Source organism: Pocillopora damicornis, chromosome 7 (genome assembly GCF_964200805.1).
Source record: "Pocillopora damicornis chromosome 7, jaPocDami1.2, whole genome shotgun sequence".
NCBI lineage: Eukaryota > Metazoa > Cnidaria > Anthozoa > Scleractinia > Pocilloporidae > Pocillopora > Pocillopora damicornis.
In genome coordinates this window covers 19,962,361-19,984,880 of record NC_142676.1, presented here as the reverse complement: position 1 = coordinate 19,984,880, position 22,520 = coordinate 19,962,361, and the positions used below count along the sequence as shown (strand labels likewise).

General features: G+C 39.5%; 2 protein-coding genes across 2 annotated transcripts; one reads left to right on the top strand and one right to left on the bottom strand.

Annotated features, from left to right (window-relative positions):
• Positions 1-297: 297 nt before the first annotated feature.
• LOC113677492 (protein phosphatase 1 regulatory subunit 36-like) lies at positions 298-9,957 on the bottom strand. The gene is made up of 16 exons (XM_089211123.1): positions 9,733-9,957; positions 9,512-9,579; positions 8,347-8,463; positions 7,410-7,649; positions 6,428-6,526; positions 5,657-5,797; positions 4,468-4,510; positions 4,110-4,192; positions 3,785-3,837; positions 3,610-3,685; positions 3,135-3,164; positions 2,873-2,968; positions 2,396-2,443; positions 1,937-2,044; positions 1,134-1,171; positions 298-546 (listed from the first exon to the last, which is right to left on the bottom strand). The coding sequence occupies exons 1-16, from the start codon at positions 9,751-9,753 to the stop codon at positions 497-499; spliced, it is 1,311 nt and encodes a 436-aa protein (XP_089067249.1). The 5' UTR covers positions 9,754-9,957; the 3' UTR covers positions 298-496.
• LOC113677483 (uncharacterized) lies at positions 9,918-22,456 on the top strand. The gene is made up of 13 exons (XM_089211122.1): positions 9,918-10,140; positions 10,282-10,459; positions 10,563-10,603; positions 11,014-11,367; positions 11,551-11,602; positions 11,956-12,276; positions 13,296-13,416; positions 14,195-14,387; positions 15,723-15,872; positions 16,128-16,335; positions 16,938-17,084; positions 18,059-21,396; positions 22,344-22,456. The coding sequence occupies exons 1-12, from the start codon at positions 10,012-10,014 to the stop codon at positions 20,020-20,022; spliced, it is 3,858 nt and encodes a 1,285-aa protein (XP_089067248.1). The 5' UTR covers positions 9,918-10,011; the 3' UTR covers positions 20,023-21,396; positions 22,344-22,456.
• The last annotated feature ends 64 nt before the right edge of the window (positions 22,457-22,520 follow it).

Below are 22,520 nucleotides of genomic sequence, written 5' to 3'. Positions count from 1 at the left end.
CGGCGCCAAAGTAAACAGAAAGCTCTATTTGCCAACGGAAAGAGCAACAAATAGAAACTATAACTAATACATTTTCTCATTTACAAAAAATTAAAATTAGACTTGTAATTAATAAGACTTCGAGACTCGCTGGAAGGATTGTTAAATATGAATAATCTTAATTGCAAAAAGATCTTCTATTCACCTATTCACAACGTGATGCCGAGAATCAAGCGAGTAATGACTTCCAAGCTTGTTGGTTTGTTACAATTGGGAGCATCTGCGTTTGGGGCAACAACAACAGAAAATCACGTCGTGTTCAATAAACAAGGTGTATCAGCTTTTACTCCACAGGGAGTAAAAGCTGATACAAATTTAAAAAAATTTATTAAATACATTACAGAATGGGCACTCTGTACAATTTATCTACAATAATGTGTTTGACAGAACGTGTGTGATTTTCTTGTGACAATCTGACTTTACGTCAGGACACATGCACTAAAAGTTGGTGTTTATATCATTCCTCCTGTTCAGCGGGTTCTCCTTCTTCTACGTCGCTGGTTGCTCCTGTATAAATCAGAATCAAAACGGAAAATTAATGATAAAAAAAGGAAGGCAAGAGAGAGAATTGGATTTCGAACGGATAATACTAAAGGTGTTCGACATTTATCAGGTCTGGCCGAACCGAAAGCACTGGTTTTTATTTTTTCATGGTGTTATTAGAGTGTTTTTGATCATTCTCAAAATTCTGTCGGAGATTGGGGTCGAATATAATTAAGATTTTTGATTGGCAGGTGTCACAAAGCGTGTCCCTTTTTATCGTGAGTTTGTAAAGAAATGTGAGAAAAAAAAATTGCAAAATTGTGACTTGTTTGGGAACCTAAATTACTATTGCTAATGTAGGCGATTGGTCAATGACCAAATTTCCTGCTATTTGGACAAGAGATAAACATTGAAGATGAATAATGACTAGTGCCAGGCGAGTTTACCGTGAACAATTTCTGTCACTTCTCTGCACAAGCTCGCTCAACTTACGGCCCGAGGAGGGTCTGAACGTTCATTTTATCATAAATCATGTGATTTTTTTTTAACTGATAGGTTAAACAACGTTATTGAGCAGCACTTATGAGCGGCGGCTGATGATGGTGACTTACCCTGATTGGGGGTTACAGGTGCTTCACCTGGTATGGAACTGAAAGGGGATTAAAAAAAAGCGCAGTTTAGTTTGGCTGTAACCAGGAGCCCATTACCCGGAGCCTTCATACCAATCGTACCCTTGAGTCAACCCTGTCCCGTATCTTTTTATTTTTAGAACTGAGATATGTTGGGGGTTCTTTAATTTTCCGCGAAAACACGCTGACGTTCGCATAAAACCCTAAAAAAATGGCGGCCAAAGGCGAAGGTTGACCTCTATTCCTTCTCTGCATGTGACGTAAACAATACGGAGGACTACAGCTCTCTTATGATTGGCTATTATGTAAACACCCGCGAAAAAAACCCGTGGGAGGTGCTTCTAACAATAAAAAGATACGAGACAGGGTTGACTCAGAGGGTAAGTATGGAAGATGGAAGCTCCGGGTAATGGGCTCCTGCTGTAACTGAATGACGTAAACTCATAGAGGAGCGCTGGGACTAAGGGTTTGAATTTTAAAGAAAGCAAGATACAATTCAACGCCAATTTTCAATTAATTGTCGAAAGTAATCCGGAATTTATTAGGTTTTGCCTTATTTCGCTCTCTGATTGGTCCGAAAGCTAGCACGATTTTGTCAACCAATCAGAGTCAAAACCAGAAGCAGTCGCGACTTGGCCACCGTCGCGTTTCCCGCGCTTCAAGCAGTTTCCTTGTCTTTACTTTGAGTTCTCATTGGCTCCCTTTGATATTTCCTTTTGTTCTAATTGGCTGTTATGATGACTCTGGTTAAACGACATCCAATCAAAATGCGCTCTAGGTTATACCTTCTTCTTGATCCCGCCTCGTCTCCAGTCTCCTCCTCATGTTCCTCGCCAAACGGTGCCAAAGTCAATGGATTAAAACCGGACATGGGTTCTCCGATGATACCAACTCTGCAGGGAAAAGAAAACGTTGACTTGACGTCACAGTTACTGTCACATTCCATCTTAACAGCATACTAGTCTAAAAAACCATGTCCCATAATTCTTAGAATCTCAATAAGACTTATGGGGGAAACCTTTTTTGGGTGCAATAGACTTGAATTGGAACTCCAAAATTTTGGAATACCAGTCAAAAGGAATGGTACAAACTTAGGCAGTGATAGACAAACCATCGAATTTGAAGAAGAAGAAATCTAAAAAAGCTAAATCTTTTCTGCAATGTCAGAACAAACATTTACGAAAAATGAGAACTGATAATTTTCTCTTTACATGTACATCATCAACTACCACGAATTTACTTACTTGGGTTGAAGGATAAGACCCAGCTTTTCTTCTTCGTGTGGAATCTCACTGCAAAAATCATAATTTAATGAACATTTTGTGCGTCACAAGTGAGCAAAGAAGGAGCATCGTCGTGGCGCTTGATACAGTTTCAGATGCAGTTCATCGAAGGAGACTACAGGTATTTTTTCATTGAGATAGATACACGAACAAGAGATGACACTTAACAAGCAGGAACAAGGATGGATGAGATTAAAACGGATTTCTAACGAGGCGTGCTTGAAAATAGTACACGAACCGTGATTTCACAGTGTGCGCGCGGTTACTTGGGCAGCGAAGGAAGGAAGGGGGTGAGTTTTCGCGTGTCTTGCCATTTTGAACACACATAGCACCTGCTATGACAATTCAACGAAGTAGCATTTACGACTATTCTGCATGCAGAGCCAACCATCTGTCACTTTTTGAAAGGAGTTGAAAATTTCATGACCATAATCTTACTTTTCCGACAAGGGAAGAGCTTTGGTGCGATCAAGAAACCACGGACTTGCTTCCTGTGAGGTCGGTAACAGGGACACCAGCACCGGAGAACGTTGGCTGTAAGAGAAACAAACCTCGTCACAACTAGTCTCACGGGCATAATTGCTTTTTTTGTTTGAAATTTCAATGTCAAGTTGTAATAATGCAAGACCAAGAAGAGAAAATCAGTTTTAAAATTAAAATTGAATCATGAAGTTGTGAGTATCATTTAATTCGTACTTACTTGATAATTGACTTGATAGGCGGTCGCTTTCTGTGACGCAATCAAGGCAACGGCGATATTTAGAGGAGGTAAAGTATGACAAGGAGACAATCACTTACATATACAGTTTAACTAATTCAAGAGCATAATGTTCTGTAGCTCTAAAAGTTTGTCATGCTTTTGGACTATGCTAGTATGGAAATAAATTCTATCCACGGGTCCTAGACACCCGGGGTCTTAGGTGCTGAGATGAGAAGAAAAGTAGATGGAGAGGCCTTCCAAATGTCCTCAGGAGACGAGGCGGGCTGTGAGAGCTCTTTTGCAGTAAGACAAAATAATGAATAGGGCATGGAGGGGAGGGGAGGGGAGGGTTAAAAAGTCATCCGGCCGGGACTTGAGCCCAGGCCTCTCGATCCGAAGTGCCGAACTAATCTTTTTCTTGAAATCAATTGATAGACTGTGAGTTGAATTGTAAAAAGGATGTTAAAACACTTACGGTTTGAGCCTACGATATTCGGCAGGTGTTAACGGCTGCTTGGTGCTGTCTTTGAGGCGATCCATAGCATACACCTCTGACAAGAAAAAGGTATGATATGTCAATTACGTTATGTTTCTTTTGGTAATGTGCCCGCGTGTTTAACGTTACGTTATGTGAAGTCACGTGTGAGTACCTTCAATTGCTTGGGGTCGCCCTGCTGGGTTGAATGTGTCTGAACGAAACAATCTGATGAGAAAAGGTAAACTGAGTATGAATAAATACTGAAATAAACAAAAATAGGAATTTTATCCTGATAGTGATGCTGATTATGATGATAATAATGATATGGCGATGACATTGACACTGACTTTGACAGTGACCGTGACCGTGAAAATGACAGTAATAATAATAATGACAAGGATGATGTCAGTGATATATTGATCATAATAAGAGATCATGGTCACTTAAATATTGATGATTTTTTTAAAAATATCTATTGTGTTAAATGAAACACGTACCTTCCCAGTTCTTTTTGTATTAAATCCAAATGTTGTTGTCTGAATGCAATGTAGGTCACATATGCAGAAAATGGGTAAAGAGCCTTTGGAATAAGAAAATAATGAAATCAAAAACGTGGACAAATGCATTAAATGATCCAGCTAACCTTAAATTACCAGGCCCTTGTTGTTCAAAGGCTGAATAGCACTATCCACTGAATAGATTGCTATCCAGCTGACACAGTAGTTTTGTGAACACTTATCCCCTGGATAGCCATTTATCCAGTGGACAGCACTATCCAGCCTTTGAACAACCCAGGCCAGGCATGAAATGAAACCAATCATGTTCTTATAACTGTACATATAACAATGAACTTACCTCATAGAGTTCCCTGTCTCTGCTTGTGTATGAGCTGCGTTGTCTAAAATTTAGCAAACAGCAAGTTAGAGACAACAACAGAGGGAATTTATTCCAGACCATGCCCTGGTTGTTTGAAGGGTGGATAACATTATTCACTGGTTAACCCTCTAACTCCCATAAGTGACCAAGACAGCATTTCTCCTTACAATATCCACACAATATCAATCAGATAAGTGATGAGAATAAAGAAAAATATCCTTAATTGATCCAATACTAAATTCTCCGAACTAAAATAAGAATTGTGTAGTTGACAGTAAGGAGAATTACAAATTTGATCTGGGAATTAAAGGGTTAAATCTCTATCCAGTAGAAAGTTTCGCCAACACTAATATCTGCTGGATAGCAATTTATTCTTTTGATAGCTAGCAATTATTTGCAGGATAGGGATTAATCTGTTGTATAGCATTATCCAGCTTTTGAACAACTGGGCCCAGACTGATATACATGTATGTTAAGTTGACTCCAATAAAGCAGGGTGGTCAATCCACGGACCTGTTTTTTCCATATTATATCACCTAAAGGGAATAAAAATTTCCCAACCTGCTTTCCTCCTCCTCTAATAATAAGATGAGGTGGAAAGTAAGATGGAAAGTTATCATTTAAAGTGCTTCCTTGATTCCTTGACACATTTCCTAGTAAATCTAACACCAGAGCTCTCTCATGATTCACATATAAATGTGTCGCATAAAAACTTTGTAAGGCTTCATTTTGTTACTTTCAGGTTTTGAGGATTCATGATCTCAAAAATATCTCTCACAATAAAAAAAAAGGAAGCAAGATAGACAGCACAAAACAATTTACTTAATCTACCAGTCAAATGGAACATTCCGTAAGTGAATCAAAAGTGTCAGCTGTTCTCAATGAATTCAGACTCACTTACAGAATTCCATCTATATTTTATCTCTCAAGAAGTGCCCCATTACATGACTCAAAAAGTTGAAAAATTAGAAAATTCCATCTATCTATCCTCTCTTTATGTACAAAAAATCACAAAAATGTGAGTTCCCTGCAAAAATTTCAGTAATCTTGGGCTGAAAATTTGGTCCTGCTAAGCAGTGAAAATACTACCAACATCCAAATAAAAAAATTCTGCAAATTAAATTTCATGTACATGATACTTCTTATCTTTTCTTCAAGAAATAATTACCTGCCACAGCCCATGTGATGTTTATCTTCCAGTCCAAGCCCAAGAACAAGTGTACAGTAACATTGTCCTAGAAGTCTCTGTGCTGATTCTTGTTTGGAGACAGCTGTTGCAAGCGCTTTTCTCTCAGCTAGACTTGGTTCACTGCGCAGGAAAATGATACAAGTTAGCAATTGCTTTGTTTACTTCTTCTTTTCATTGTATTGCATGTATAATTACATGTAAACTCTGTGGATGTCATAATTAAATACATATACGTCTTACCAATATCACACTTTGATGCATAATTTTTAAGTTACTTCTTGGATCAATATCAGTATCTGGGCAACTGCCCACATACCCCTCCCCTAACCCAACATTAACCCTAACTTGTTATCAATTGACTGATAACAAGTTGTCAGATACTTATATCAATCCTACTTCTGTCTGCAGCACAGATCCTTCTTCTCTCTGCAGCACAGGAGTCATTTCACAGAAAAAAAAAATGGACCAAGATTTTACAGTTTAAATCTTATTTTTTCTTTGCTCTTTACCTGCAGGCTCAAGGTACTAACCTAGAATATTTCTATAGCCCTCACACTAACATCATTCTAAAGCTAGCTTAGCCAAGCTAATATAGATTTGGCTTCATCAGTATCAACAAACCACTCATTATCTTTCAGTAAATCTAAGGCAAAGGCCACATTATGGACTCATAGAGGAAGGTGTAATGTAAACTTTTAGAGTGGAATGATAAGTCCATCTCTTTCATATGAAAGTGTCAATATCACTTACACTGCCATTGGTTTTGGTTTATTTTCAATAGCCATCCTCTCAAAGAATGCATCAAAGTAATTCAAAATGGCCAGTTGAAATTCATCAAATTGTTCAGAGCTGCAAAAAAAAGATTCAAATCTTCCAAATGCTTCAAGCATCATCAAGTACGGTAACAAGCATAGTGTAGCTATGAAATTTAGATACATTACTGAAATCTCCCCCCCCCCCCAGAAAGTTTCTGTTTCTTTTTCTTTTTTTGTGCTTCATTTGAATATGTGATTTTCTAAGGCCACATCAAGCCTCAAATTTCAATCACTGCTTGTCAAATGGTTGTTATTCAATTTTTGGGTCAGTGCACTATTACTTGTAGCTTGTAGCTTCAGCCTGTAATCAAACTGGATCTCCACAATTCATGGAGTCTTACAAATCTAGCGATAAAAACTTGGTCTAATCATTGCCATCAAACTGATCCTGGTTTCCATAGCATGAAGCAACCAGGAGTAAACCATTGAAACAAGGCCAGACCACAACACTGGGAACTAAATTGTTTGCTATGAGAAGTGCATGGGTTCTCTAACATCTGCTAAACAGCACAGAGAAGATGCAGGATGCATTGCCTATGATTTCTCATCCTTACCCAAGAAGACTAGGATGTCTAACCATTTGCAAATGTCATGATAGCAAAGACAGCACATTCTAGGCAGTTATTTTAAGACATTGAGTGTTGGTCCAGTCTGGGAATTGAATCCTTGACCTCATGCACAACAGTCTAGCACTTTATAACTTGAGCTAGGCAAGCGGCAATTGCTGCTTCCCACCTTACCATTTTGTTTAGCTTCCTTAAGAGTTAACTAGTACCCATTTAAACTCCTGGACGGTAAGATGCTCTTTTGGCCCAAGAATTCAGCACAATGACACAGCCAGAGCTCTAGCCCTGACCTATTCAATCCACATTCTAACCAATTATTCACAAGGCTGCTGTGTTTCCTGCAACTTTTACCTATAACATTCCTGAAATGCTGGAGGAAGGAGGTCAACATCTGGCATGGAATCTAATGCAACACTCTTGACATCATCCAGTGTTACAGTTGCATGTTCATTGGCTGCAGCTGGCTTGACACTAGGGCGTGGTGAGGAACCTTTCATGTTACCAGCTCTTTGTACCAACAGGTATGCCTGGCCACGACGAGATGTTGCTCCTGTAGCCCCGTAGTTTTTGGACATGACTGATGGTGTACCCCTGAGTGAGGAACAAACAAAGAGCTATGTTTTTGTTATGGGAACATATGAAAATTAAAATCTTCAGCCTCAAGAATAAAATCACTAAATAAAATCAATAAGGAAATTAATCTCAACAGTGACCTTTCTTTGATTAATATGTGTATTCTGCATTTTGATTAAGTGATTTCTGTGCATTTTTTTGATGTGTACTTCTTCCTTGGGTATGAAACAAACTCACATGACCAACTCCTACTTTACATCTCAACATTAGTACACATATCTGCCACACTGTTCTCTATACATTTCTTAAGGTGCTAACAAGGAGGATTTGTCAAAAGAGGGGGTGTCTACTGGAAGGAGAGAGCATTCATGGAGAAAATTTTGACTTGTACTGATTCTGCTTAAGTTGAAGATTTAGAAGTTATAAATCAAGAGGCAATGGAGACAGGTTTTTTCTCGTATCTCTACTATTTAACAAAGTGAGGGAGGAGTGGGGGTACTTATTTGAGGGGGGGGTGCTTGTTTGATATTATAATTATAACAAGGGGGGTGGGCACTTATTTTTGGTGGGTGCTTATAGGAGTGTGGTTACTTGTTCGAGGAAATATGGTAATCACAGGGAAAAGTTATGTGCTGATAATTTCTGGTAGTTAAAGGGTCAATCAAGAAAAAAGAAAAATTTATCAACAACTCTATAATTCTTAGCTTTGCCTTGCCTATCATTTTTCTTGTTCAGGTCCTGAAAGTGAATTCCTAAGCCTCCTTTGCTTCTTTTGGATTTGTTTGCAGCTAGATGAAAGTTAACACCTTTATCAAAGCTTCCAGGAACAGTGCTGTTGACAGAAGAAAAACACAACATAATTCAAAGCTAATGTTTCGCATGTTAGCCCCTCATCAGAGCTAATGAATGAAGGGCCACCCCTCAAAATGTCAGCTTTGAAACTCTTTACGATGGCCACTTTACATTATCAACTCAATTGATAATGCTAAATTGCCCTGTTATACTCTCCCACTTACACAGCACCACAGTTTCTTTAGAAACTTACCCCCTCTATTTATAATTCATGCATAAATCACAAGGAGTATACAGTCGAACTTGTATTAAGCAGTCACCCATGGTAGGGTGACGGTTTTAAATACACCTTGACTAAATACACCTTGGTTCCACAGATTTGGGAAATTATGAAAATGGTAAACAATACCTATTTATGCCATAATTGACCACTTCATATGCAGAATCTTGCTCGAAAGTACTACTTACTTTGATTTGGGAGAGAAGTACGGATTAAAAATTACTTTAAAGATTATTCTTAGTTTGATTTGAGTGGCCCTGCTTTTAGTGACTGTTCAGTACAGGTTGAGGACAATGAGATGAAACTGTGGTGCTACGTAGGTGTGAGAGTCTAACAGGGTAATTTAGTCTTGTAAAATTTAAAAAAACGATCTCTGGCTAAAACTTTTAAAAAATACGAGCTTTCGGCTGTTTGCGATACAGCAAGGGTAATTTAGTGTTAAATCACTATAGTTCACCTGAATTATAGTGATTTAGGTAAAAAAATTCGGGACTTTGACGACTGACCGCTTAATACAGGGTGCCCTCTCAATACGGTGACGCTTTACTGATTCAACGGTAGTTTTATTCAGGACATTCTCGGGAGATACCTCAGCAGTAAAGATGTGCATATAAAGGATTCATGTTACATTCTCTCCGGATCTATATTTCGTGCCGTTTTCCTTCTCGTTGATTTAATTGCAACCTCTGCGATGGTCAATTTGGACCAGTCCAAGTTAATGAGATCACCATTAACGTCCCTTCGAAACTGTGGGGAAAATAAATTTCATAGCGAATAAAATATATATTATTAGTCTCTACTATCTTACCTTACTGGTTCCAGTGTGTTTGTGTCGTCTTTCCAAATCCATCTTCTACTGAGCTGGGAAGGCTTATACTGTGCATGTATCGAATTGAATAGCAAAATAATTATTTTGGAGAGGCTTTTAGAAGTCAGGTTGTTTCATGATTTATGTACGATCCATTGATAATTTTTCTTTATAATTTTAAAACAATATTTGGTGAAAATTACCTTATAGTACATATTTACCAAGTCTTCCGTTTGGGCCATTGTGATTCGGAGCAAAATTGCTTTGTATCACATGAGAGACGAAGAACTCGCCATCTTGTTTATGTTTCTATGACGATCATATTGCGATCGATGATCGACAAGAAGTCGTTATTGAGATAGGCAATACTCGGTAATTTCCGTGGAACTTCGTAATACTCCGTGTAGAAATCGTACCGGGTCTTGACCACAAGGCCTTGTGACTCCAGCTATATCATCCGGGATATTCTCTTTCTCTTCGCTCACGGCACATGTCTAAAAATGGCGACTGTTTTGTTGGGCGGAAGAAAACTCGCCGATTTACGAGTGGTAGATCTCCGTCAAGAGCTCGAAAAAAGAGGCTTAGAGAAAAGTGGAGTGAAGGCAGTATTGTTGGAACGATTACAGAAGGTAATTTGTACAGTTATTTCTCGAAAAATATATGATATGGCTTGAGCAGATGCTGGCGGGAACGAGAAAACACTAGATAAGCTTATTCCGAAAGTCGGGTTAGCTTCCGATCGAAGCGTTCTAATTTCTGTATTTCTGTAGGCCTTGGAGGTAGAAAAGGATTATGAAGAAGAGACCTCAGATTTCATCCCAATTGATAGTGTGGATCTTACTGGTGAAGATGACGAAGACGATTCGGAAGAACAGCCCTCAGCGAGTCCGATTGCGTCCCCTCAGAGGCAGAAACAGCCGAAGAAAACTTCGATCACCCCAGACTTAAGTAAGCACATATGTTACCAGCTGTTTTCCCTTCTGAGTTTATTGATCCCAGGTAAAATTGGGAATTCTTACATTGTTGTTATTGTTTTTTTGTCTCTCTACAGAGAGGAAAGCTGCACCGAAAGTGGAAGAACCCAAGGAGTCGGTCAGTGTAAGCTTACTAATAAAAACGTTGTGCTTTCCACTGTTATCGCTAAACTAATTGTGTGGTAGTCGACCGTTCCATTTTAGTAAAGTTTAAAAAGGTGATATTGTTACTGGGTTCAATTGTTTGTTTTCAAGTGAAGTAATTGTGCATGCCCCAACAATATTAAAACGATTATGGAATGAAACTCTACATCCTACAGCATCTTTCGTCTTGACTAGCACAAGTCATTATAATTTTTGGACGGGTGAAGTAAAATTTTTCCAAGAAAAACATTTCTTTTCTTTATCGTTGTCCATGGAGAAAATTTTTAAACACTGCTTCTTTCTTCTGACAATTTTTTTTTAACTATCAACAATTTTTTGCTTTTGTGATAAACATTACCCCCTTTATTCATTTGTTTTTAATAGGTCAAGGACGAAGGTGATACTGTATTGGATGTTGATCTAAAGGGAGATAAAGCCTTCAAAGAGGAGCCTTTGGATGCTGATGATTTAGACAGTAATAAGCTTGACAGCATAATTGACACCTCATTGACAGTGAAATCTGAAGTTGGTGATGATAACAATGATGATGGTGATGATAATGATGGTGATGAGGTCAATGATGATGATGACGATGATGATGATGATGAGGAGAAGGAGGAGGAAAAAAAGGACAGTGAAAAGGATGTTGAAGAAGATGATGGAGACTTGATACCAAATGAGGGAGATATTAAAGTGGAGGATCTGGAGGAGCAAAATGACTTGGATAACAACAAAGAGGTAGGCATTGGAGGGCAAAAAAGTCTTAGGCCATCAGACTACATACATCTCAAGTATCATTTTATATTTCCCATTACCACTGACAGAAAACTGTGACAATGAACTCCTGGTTCTTAATGAAATGTGAACTTACATTGCATTTTATATGAGTAATTAATAAACACAATCTTTTGTATTGTGCAGGTTGATGACCATTCTCTGATTGAAGAAGAAAAAACAGAGGAAACAGAAGAAGGTGCAATAATTTCTGCTTTCTTTCTATCTCAGATTTATTTTAAATTTCTCTATGTAAGCAAGGGTTCTATCTTATTAACTGATCCAGGGATTGGTTTGTTTTCAGTAGTCAGCTTAGCTTCTCACCATCAGTATTCTGAAAATATTTCTAAAGGATTTTCTGTTGAGCTTAAAGCCATAAAATGTACATTTTCCTGAAAAATTGTCAAAAATAGGCATTCGATAAATCACATTTCCTTTGAGGAAAATGTATCAGAGAATGTGGTTGTTTATGTTAAATGCTTTCATAAGCTTTTTTCATTGAAGTTTGTAATTGCTCAGAATGAAAAATGTGAAAATGTTTGTTTACATCAGACACCCACGAAATGGAAGGTACAGAAGAATCAGCTGATGTTGAAGAGCCAATGGAGACATCAGGACCAGCAGAAATAAGTGTAGAAGACACAAGTGAACAAATGAAAGATGACAGTGCTACAGCCATGGACATGTCAGAGCTTGATGGTTCCAAAGAGAACAGTTTGTCAGTCTCATTATTTGTCCATGCAGATGACGTACAAGATGACCTTGATGATGATTTGAAAGAAGCAGCTGCAGCAGAGGCTGCAGCAAAAGAGGCAGCTGCTGCAGAAGCTGCTGCTAAGAGTCAAGAAAAGGGAGAAGAAAAGTCTGAGAAAGGTGCCAAAGCTGTTTGTTTAGATTGTGTATCTTTATCATTGTGAATTTTAGATTAGCACATCATATGAGTTAAATTTGGCCCAACTATGTTTGTGACCACACATTGGTGTTATGTGGAGTCACCTCCCTTATTGGAAAGCCCAGAATTTTTCTGTAAACAAGGAGCCCTCAGTCATGTTGCTGATGCTTTTTCATGGTTCCCTATTGGGACAAGTACAGTATAAAATCAGAACTCACTCAACTGCTTCTAGATGAGATAGCAGGGGTCCAAGTAAGCACTGAAAACTGCCATAAAAGCAAGAAAGCAAGAATATCACCAAAGCTGGTGCCATGGGATAAGGAACACAATATCTGTTATACCTCATCATCTTGGAAATCAAACTTGGTCCAGGTGGACAAAGAAAATACTGAAGAGTGGAACTTTATAACCATCAAATCATCTGTTTGTTAAATGCACTTTCTACTTAGGGCCAAGTTGGAAATGGGGATTAAAAAATCTTTAGTTGCAATTATTCCTATAACTGAATCTTTGGTTGTCCTTCATGCAACAATTTCCTTTCTTTTGATTGCACTGCAAAATATCTTCATCATTTGATTATCATTGGCATCACATATGTATTGTAAAGGAATTACGTGTACTGTAAAGAAAGTGGTGAGCTAAGAAAATACTTTTTCATCATGGGGAGAGTTGGATTATGCTTGTGGAAATGTTTACTTCTCAGTAATATTATTGGTTAGTTGTGTATGATATTAAGTTTGAGAGGAGAAATGCTTTCAAACTTTCTTCCTTTTTTTGTCCTTTTTCTTTTTTTCTCTTTTTTCTTTCTTTTTTTTTATGCGTGGAACCAATGATGTGTGCAGAATTCCATCTCACTATGGAACTACATTTTACAATCTAACCCTTAACCAGAGAATACACCTTTTGATGACTCTTGATGAATGTTCTCTCTGTTTTATTTGTTTTTTTATTTGAAGTCAGGGTTTGATTCTAAGTCAACTTATCAACTTATTTTTGCCAGGGAAAACCAAGGATGCTGAAAACCATGTTGGGAAAGAAGACACCAAGGCAGCAGATAAAGCAAAAGAAGAGAAGGCTAAAGATGGAGGAAGTTCAAAATCCCTAACATCTTCCTCCCAGAGGTGCAGTAAGATTAAACAATTCTGAGAAGTAAATGACAAATTGAAAATGGTTTCAGTTAAATTTTTTAACTGTTGGTTGTACATATTGACCAGTTGCTGCTGAAACAGTCGTGTTACACCTTATATATTTCATACTTCATGCAGGATGAGTAGGCCACATCTCTTGGCATTATAATTTTACCTTGAACTTCTTTTAACCCTTAACTCCCAAGATCTGATTGTTATTTCTCCTTTCTAGCTGCTACTCATTTCCTTATAAACTAGTTTCAAGAATTTGCTGTTAGATCAAGAAAACTTCTACATGTTAATTTGGAGTATTCTAATAACCTGTGTGCTGGATGCCATATGGTTATTATAGGGAGAAGCTATATGTTAATCGCTTTAGGTAGTGAACAAGTTAACTGCCACTTTCCTGAAAACTTTTTTTTATATCTGATATAATATCACCCTTGTGGGTGTTTTCTAAAGCTTTATAGAGATCTATAAGAAATCAGTTAGCTTGCCACACTTTTAACCCTTTAACTCCTAGAAGTGATTGAGAGGTAATTTCTCCCTAAATTATCCATACAACATCCAGCAAACAGGTTACGAGAACACTAAAACTCATCATGTATAAGTTGTTATTCTTGATCTAATACCAAATTCACTTATCTAATTTTAAAGGAAATGTGTAGTAGCTAGAGGGGAGAATTAACAATCAGATCTGGGAAGGTCAAGGGTTAAAACTGAGGAAGACTTTAAAAACGGTGTTCTTAATTCTCTTTCACTTTGCTTTCAGTGAGAAAGGGAAAACAGGTGAAGCTAAGAGTAAAGATTCAAAAGCTGCTGACAACAAGACAACCAAAACACCAGGAAAGAGTGCTTCCTCTGCAAAGGACAAAAAAGAAACTGGAAAGAGTCTGTGGGTGAGCAATCTGTCTTCTGTAACAAGAGCTGCAGACCTGAAAACAAGGTTCAGTCAGTATGGAAAGGTGAGGAGTGAATTTATCATGAATTCTAAGAGTTTCACAGTGTTCTCCCTCAATTTAAGCATGACAGGTAAAATAAATTTTCAAACCTTTGGAGCAATCCTCTCCCTGATCAATTTCCAAGAATTCCAAGCAGTTTTTTGCTGTATTAGGAGTTTCTACAGGAAGTAAATATCACTGGTTACTGCCTGAAAAGGAAAGCACTGGTTTCATATCTTGTTAACCTTATTTTTGAAGTAGTTGGCCTTTGTACAATCTTTAAAACCTTTCCCTCCCAAGATCTCATCAGTAATTCTCCTTATTGTCTTCCATACAATTCTTTTGATGTTAGTTCTGAGAATTTGGTATTGGATCAAACAATCCTTTAATTGATATTTTTCTTAATTATCTTCTCCTGACTGCTTGATATTATATCAGTATTGTAAGGAGAAATTTTGTCTTGGTCACTTATAGGAGTTAAGAAGGTAGCTTGGGGTAAAATGTCTATTAATGTGCAGGGCATGAAATTAATTTTTTTTTCTGATAGCCACTTGGCTCCTAAATTCTTCAAAGTGGTAGCCAATTCAAAAAAAGTTGGTTGCCATTTTCAAAGACAAACAAAACCTTTTGTTAAGCTGTCAGCGTTCTAGATAGACCCTCCAAAATTAAGTTAGGGAAAAGATCTTCAATGTGTTACAAAGTGGACACTAGGATGGATAATATACAACAGTTAAGCTCACCTAAATCCAAGATGGCATCTCGTTATTGATCAAGATGCATGTGCTGTGTTTTGGAAACAAACTAAATAAGGAAGTTTGCCGCTGATTTATCTTTGCAAATCTTTTTAATTCACTATATCTCTTGGTAAGGTTATGATGAAACATTCTAGTCACCAATTTGGTGACTAATTTTCAGGATTTGGTTGCCAAAGTGAAAAATTTAGTCGCATTGGCACCTGTATTAGGCGCAATTTCACACCCTGATGTGGTGGCTCTCTTTAATTTTTTAATAGTTTGGTAAACCTTGATATTTTACTGTTGTATACCCTAGTAAAGTTCTGGACCAGGTTTTTCAAAGCTGGGTTCAGATAACCCTAAGTTGTAGATAATTCTTTTTGTTTACAATCTGATGACTGGATGCTTAAGAAAAAAAAAAGTGAAAATTATCCTATTAATCTCTCTTCAAGCAACTGGACTATGAGCTTCCTTGAACAGTTCAAAGCCAAGTGGAATTAGCCATTGCATAAATAGTTACATTATTCAGGGAAATGATACCTTGTAGAAGTGATATGAAAAGTTTTGTTGAGATGCTCAAAAACTGAGGGGGAAACTGTTTTTTGAAACTGTTCCTGGTTTTTAGGTGGTTGGTGCTAAGATTGTGACAAACTCCAAGGCTCCTGGTGCCCAGTGCTTTGGACTTGTTACCATGTCAACCAGTGAGGAGGCTGCCAAGTGTATATCACACCTTCATCGCACAGAACTGCATGGAAAAACTATCACTGTGGATAGGGTAAGTGAATCATTTTCTTTTGGTAAAGAACTCAGCTAGTGAAATCTTCTTTACTTGGTCTGGTGGCATAAGAGATATAAGAAAGAAGAGGAAAATCCAGGCATGAAAAGTGTGTGGCATGAAAACCTTGCAGTATTTTGGTGAATCTTTTAGTTGTGTAGAAACAAATTTTTTGTTATAAAGATTAACCAACAAAGTTTGGTGGTTTTGGCTCATATCCAGAAATGACTGATCTTTTGTGGTGGTCTTTTATAGGCTAAAGGTGATCGCATACCTACAACTCAATCTAGCTCTGCCAAGAAGCCAACAGATAAGAAACCAGTTGATAAGAAGCAAGCTGACAGAAAGCCAGCTGTCAAAAAGCCTGCAGAAAAGAAGCCAGTAGAGAAGAAACCAGCAGAAAAGAAACCAGCGGACAAGAAACCAGCAGATAAGAAACCAGTGGAGAAGAAGGACAAGCCAGGTATGTGTAGTTATGCAAAGTTGTAAATATCCAGGTTCTAGCCAAGGAAATACTCTGTTGGTTAAGAGTTGGCCCAGCAAGAGATATAACAAGATTTGACTCACAATCTTTTGCAACCCCTTCACAGTGAGGCTACTAAGCGTCATGCTCACACAATGACAATTGCATGATGATGATACATGTTATTTGTTCCTATTAAGGTACTTGAAAGTCCCCTGTCTCCCCCCCTCCCCCCCTCTCCCCCTCCCCCTCCCCCAAAACGAAATGGGTGAGAGGTAAAGGTAAAGGAGAGGTATCAAGAAATGCAAATAGTAGTAGAGTGGAACAAGACTTTTACCACTTGATGTACATCTGATAGATTTGCACACGCTTTTTTAAACTTGGAGTTTGTCAATGAAGCACATATGGCACTGCACTTCATTCTTTATACCAATGAGAGCGACTTCACACTTAGCCACATCCATGTTACATAAATTTCGGCACCAGATCACAGAGGAAAAGACGACCTCGGAAGTGGCCAATTGAAAGCCATGGAGTAGTTAATTAATGTTGCATTATTCCTTATACTTATGTTTAAGATTCCCCTTTTGATCTGTTGACAGCTGACTCATCAGACAAATCCAAAGCAAAAACTGATGACAAGAAGCCGCTAGCAAAGAAACCTGTGGAAAAAACTCCTGGTAAATCAACAGCCACTAAAACACCAGCTAAGTCATCTTCTAGAACTACTCCAAAACAACAGAAATCAGGTTAGTCTAATACTAATAGATTTATTATGGACATAATTTTAACAGCATTGCTTAGAGCAACTGTACCCTCTTATACTTGGCTTGATCCTTTCTTTTCCTCTCTTATTGGATTAGAAGAAATTCTTCTGGTTTTCTTTTAGCTGGACATATTTTTCAACTTCCTTTGCGTGGATTGTTGCTGGATAAGCTTTAGGGATTGTGGTGATAGTATGAATCGTGTGGAATGGTGGTGTAACTTTTAGGATGGTTCATCCAGTTACATGCCATCATTTTTAGGTTGTTCAGTGTACAGAGCTCCATCACTGAGTGTTTCTTCTTCAAAGCTAATGAATCAGTGTCCTGTTGCGTTGCATTTCCTCTTACTCATCCTTCTCTATGGTGGTCAACAAATCACTTGTAAATCAAGGAAGCATTCGATGGAAATGAAGAGCTTAATGACAGGATAACGGCGTTGTTGACATAATCCCAACACTCGTCGTGGAATGCTGTTATAGGGCATCAAAGAGAATTTTAATCTTGATCATACGAGAGTCAATTCAACTAATAAATCTAAACCTTGTTGACTGATCTCCTAGTTGAGTTAGTCAAGCGTTGTACTGTTGTTTAAAATGATTCTCAGGTTGTGCTGATCAGAGCTGCACAGGTTTTATTGAAGTTGATTAACTACTTTTGTGATTTTGTTATGATTCGTCAAGGCTCTTTTTGGGGCGTTCTATCCTGCTCCTTAAAGACACCCTTTGGATTTGTGGGACGAACACGATGCTAACAATTGAACTTCCTGTCGAGTAATTGCATGCAGTTTACTCTTGCATTTGAGGCTGTTGAGGTTCCATCCCGTCACATTTGGTTTTTTGTTTGTGTTTCTTCGCTTTCGTTTTGCCTGCTTTGTTTGCAAGAGAGGTATGTGTCGTGCAGATTGTCTTTTATTTAGCATAAAATGTTCTGTTTTGTTTTACGATTAATACTAATCACAGGAAGTACTTCTTCAAGTGGCAAAAAAGACGAAGGTTCGAAACCGGTCGTGTCGAATAAATCCTCTGACAAGGAAAAGGAGAAAGACAAAGACCAGGAGAAGGAAAAAGACAAAGACAAGACGGAGAAAAGCACCGACAAAGATAAAAGTAAAGAAAAGGACGATAAAAAGCCCAGCAAAAGCCCAATCAAGTCTATTGACGAGATCCGACGTGATAGGCAGGAACGACAGAGGCTGGAGAGAGCTAAAGAGATCCGTGAGCAGCGTGAACGTGAGCGACAGGAACGACTTCGACGAGAACGTGAAAGACTTGAACGGGAGAAAATGGCCGAACGACAACGTGAACGTGAACGAGAAAGAGAACGTGAAAGGAGAAGGCTTCAGGTTATACGTGAACGAGAGATACGCGAAAGACAAGAACGTGAACGAATACGGCTGCAGCGTGAAATAGAACGGCAAAGAGAACTGGAACGCCAACGGGAACGTGAACGCCGTGAACGCGAGGAACGTGAACGCCTAGAACGGGAGAGGCGTGAGAGACTTGAACGAGAAAGACTTGAGCGTGAACGAATTGAACGTGACCGCTTACAACGCATTGAACGCGAACGATTGGAACGTTTGGAACGTGAACGCCTTGAACGAGAGCGTTTGGACCGTCAACGTTTAGAACGTGAACGATTGGAACGTGAACGTCGGAGTCTAAAGCGCCATGGTGCGCCCTTTGAACGTGGAGATCCAGCACATGCTCAGAAACCAGTTGGTTTTTGGGAAGAACCTAAACGGGCTGCTTTGGGTGACGAAAGACCGCGTGACTTCTTCAGCGGTTCAGTGGGTGAACGTGATAGCAGACGTGACCGTCCTGAAGTCTCCTCAGACAGGCGTGATTCTCGAGGAGGCCATCGTGAAGACGGTCGGCAACCAGCTGGAGCCGGTCGCGAACGCAGAACCGAGGAGTGGAGTCGAGCAGACGAAAGGCGTCTTAAGAAAGATGAGAGAGAGCGACGTAACGAAGAAGGACACCGCGGGCGTGACAAACCTCACGACCATTCCAGAGGAGCACGTGATCGTGACTTGCGTGACAGCCGTGGCAACCACGAGACTAAGGCCTGGGCTACTGGAGGTGACTTGTCTGGAGCCGGTGTTGGGGTTCTTGGAGCTGGAATGGATCCACAGAAGAGCTTGTCCATCTTATTGGAGCGTGCTGGCGTCAGGGGCATCTTGGGCTCAGGCGCCTCAGCTCAAGGACATAATGTGCGAGGTGATTTGAGTAAATCTATAGAGGAACCCAATTGGCGTGCCCCTGACCCTCGTGATAGCAGGCCGCCTATCCCTCAAGCTGACAGAGGGGGGAACTTTACGCACGGGTCCTCAGGACTCGCAGACATCAGAAATGTCCATGTTGATGCACGCTTCGGTTCGCTGTCCATGGACACAAGCCATCGCTCTGTGGCCATCACTGGAGGAGTGGAATCTAGCAAGCCACCCGCGCGAGACTGGCGAGACACACATGGTGGTAGCCTGACATCTAGAGACCGCGATGCGCTTGCTGCCAGGGAGAGGGAGCGTCCACGAGATCGTGGCGCGGAGGTCAAGCAGAGCATTCCTCGTCCAGGAACCATGTATGATGCTCGGGATACCCGTGCACCGATCAGCCGTGACTCCATACCGCCTAGAGGTGCGTGGGGAAATGGAATGGAATCGCGCCAAAATGCCACTCCTTCGCTTGGCGTGTCAAATGCAGGCCGCCCCTCCGTTGACGATAGGTCGCGTGCTGCAGTCACTGCCCGCGACAGTGCACCAACTCCTTGGAACCAGCCCGGAAGTTCCTTGGCGGCTCCTGTTGCCCGAGGTGCTTACACTGGAAGTGCAGTTCCCGGTGCGGAGAGGCGCCACCCTGTCGCAGGCGACGTCAGATACGAGCCTTACAAGGGCGCCCCACGTGTCAGCATGATGCGGCGGTACTGAAACATTGATAAACTTCTGACGTTTCTTTGATTCGGTGGACGATTTTAGGTTAACTTCAAGTTTTAGGTGTGAAACAGTCCTCTGTGAATCTTGTACTTGCGCAAGTTTTAGAACCTAGTGTGAAACTTGGTAACTTGCTCGACAATTTTGGCTTTTTAGAGTCTCGGAAATTCTGAGCATAACTTGTACGTTAGAATTAACGCCTGTTCATTTTGATTTAGCTTGTAATCCAAAGTAATCATCCAATGGGAGTTATTTAAACAAGAAGAGCCCCGTTACGGGTAGATGATCGCGCCTGTAGTTGAACGTACAATAATAGTTCAACATCGTGGTATAGAAATTTCAAAATCTTGATGCATCTATCGTCGTGTCCTTTCATCTTACCTGAATGAGGCTTTTGATCTTTCGGCTTTCAATATCTTTTATTTCGAATAAATGGCATGGATTAACAGTTGTTGGAGTCTCGTTATGCGTGAAAATTATGTTGGACTACGCTCAAGATCGCGAAAGTTAAGGACGAAGCAATCTTGGAAGCGAATCGTAAACATGGATGAATGAAGCTTGCAAAGCAGTCTGTAACGTCCCTAATGCAAAAATAATTACTGCGCCAAGTGCTATGGATGATAAAGTCAAGGGATAATGATGTAAACGAATATAAGTTTGAGAAGAAGAAATCATTAATTATTGCCGAATTTACCCACCCCGTCAGCGGGTTACAGTTAAACAATGAAGGATCAAGATGGAATTTCGCGGAAAAACGAAAATGTTGAAATGGTTTTGGACGTAAGAGTCGCGTGCCAAGGGATTTAACGAAAATTGTTATTATTCACAAAGTTTCGTCGGGCCTATATCTCGTTAACTTATTAACCCTTTAACTCCCAAGATCTCATTAGTAATTCTCCTTACTGTCTACCATACAGTTCTTGTGATGTTAGTTTTGAGAATTTGATATTGGATCAACTACTAATCCTCTTGATATTGTATTGATATCGCAAGGAGAAATTCTGTCTTGGTCACTTATGGGAGTTAAAGGGTTAACGTACTGCCTAGTCGTAGTGGTGAAGCAAACACGAGTAAATGATGTTGCACGGGTCTCCAGCTTATTTATCTTATGGCATTCAAATAGATACACTCCACACTAGTCCGCTTCCCCCCCTCCCCTGGTGCCTCACCCACTGTTCATGTTGAACCTGTTTTGCGTGGTCACGTGTCAGTGGTTGATCACCTGATGTTCCCATGCGGTGTGCAGCTTTTGTTTGTTTCACCATTGGAAACCTTGTGCTTTTTATCTTGCTTTGGTAAGTTGATGCAGGTAACTTGTTTTGTTAACACTTGTGTCCCAGTACAGGCAGCACGGCTGAAGGAAGCGATGAGGTGAGTTACAAGCTTCTGCAAACTTAATTCCACAGTGAGCTTGCGGTATTCATCAGAGCACTTTTCGTTGAGTGTCGTAAATCCAAAGTTTCAAGTTATCATAATTTATTCAAGTTCAAGGCCAATCAGAACAAATGAAAATACTTCTAAGAGCCAATGAGAACTAAAGGTATAAACAACCAAACTGTCTAAAGCGCGGGAAAACGCGGGCCACCAGGTCGTGATTGGTTTTAGTTTTGCACCCGATTGGATGAGAAAGTTTCGCGAGTTTTCTGGACCAATCACAGAGTAAGTAATTAAGAAACCATTATAATCTCAGATTGTTTTCGACACTTTGAAAACTGCTCTAGGTTTGTCACCAAACTGACTTTATCGGAAGAAATTCTGGCGATATCCCGAGAATGCTGCAAAACTACTGTGGCATTGAACTTTGGTTGTCTGAATTCCACAAAAGAACTTAAATTCCATACATTAGGTTTGTTTTATTTTCATAGACTCTTCTCTCTTGAGTGTATTATGAAGCAAATTGTCTTTTATTTTTGATTGGCCTTGTTCAATATTTTTCCCTGTAAAAGTAGAACATAGAGGCGACCGGCATTTAAATTTCAAAATTCGATATTCTGTCTGGCAAATAAGGATGACAAAAACGCTTCTTATTTCCTCGCACGCTACATGCGCTGTAACTTCATGATTTTCAATTCGTTTGCAACTGCAGTTAAATAAATCTTCAGCTGACGTCACGGTTACTGATAATAATTGCATTTACGTATCGATCTTAAGTTTTGTGAAGGAGGAAGCCGCGGAAGGGAAAGGGGGGTGAGGCGTTGGATGTTGTGAAGGTGAAAGTGACAGTGACAGTTGTCACAGAATTTCTTAAAAGTGACTGATCGATTCGTTCGAAAATGATTTAAATAAGAAACTCTACAGTACTTACCTTTACCTTTCAGGTATGTATGGTTTTCGTTTCCTTGAGGTACCATTGAGATCTTCTGGAGAGTTCTTGTCATAATTTTTGTACTTTGCTATTTGCTTTTTGTAATAAAATTCAGTTTCTTTTTGATATGGTTGAGTATTTACTGACGTATCCGATTTTAACATTTAATACCAATCCCCTGATTGCGCGC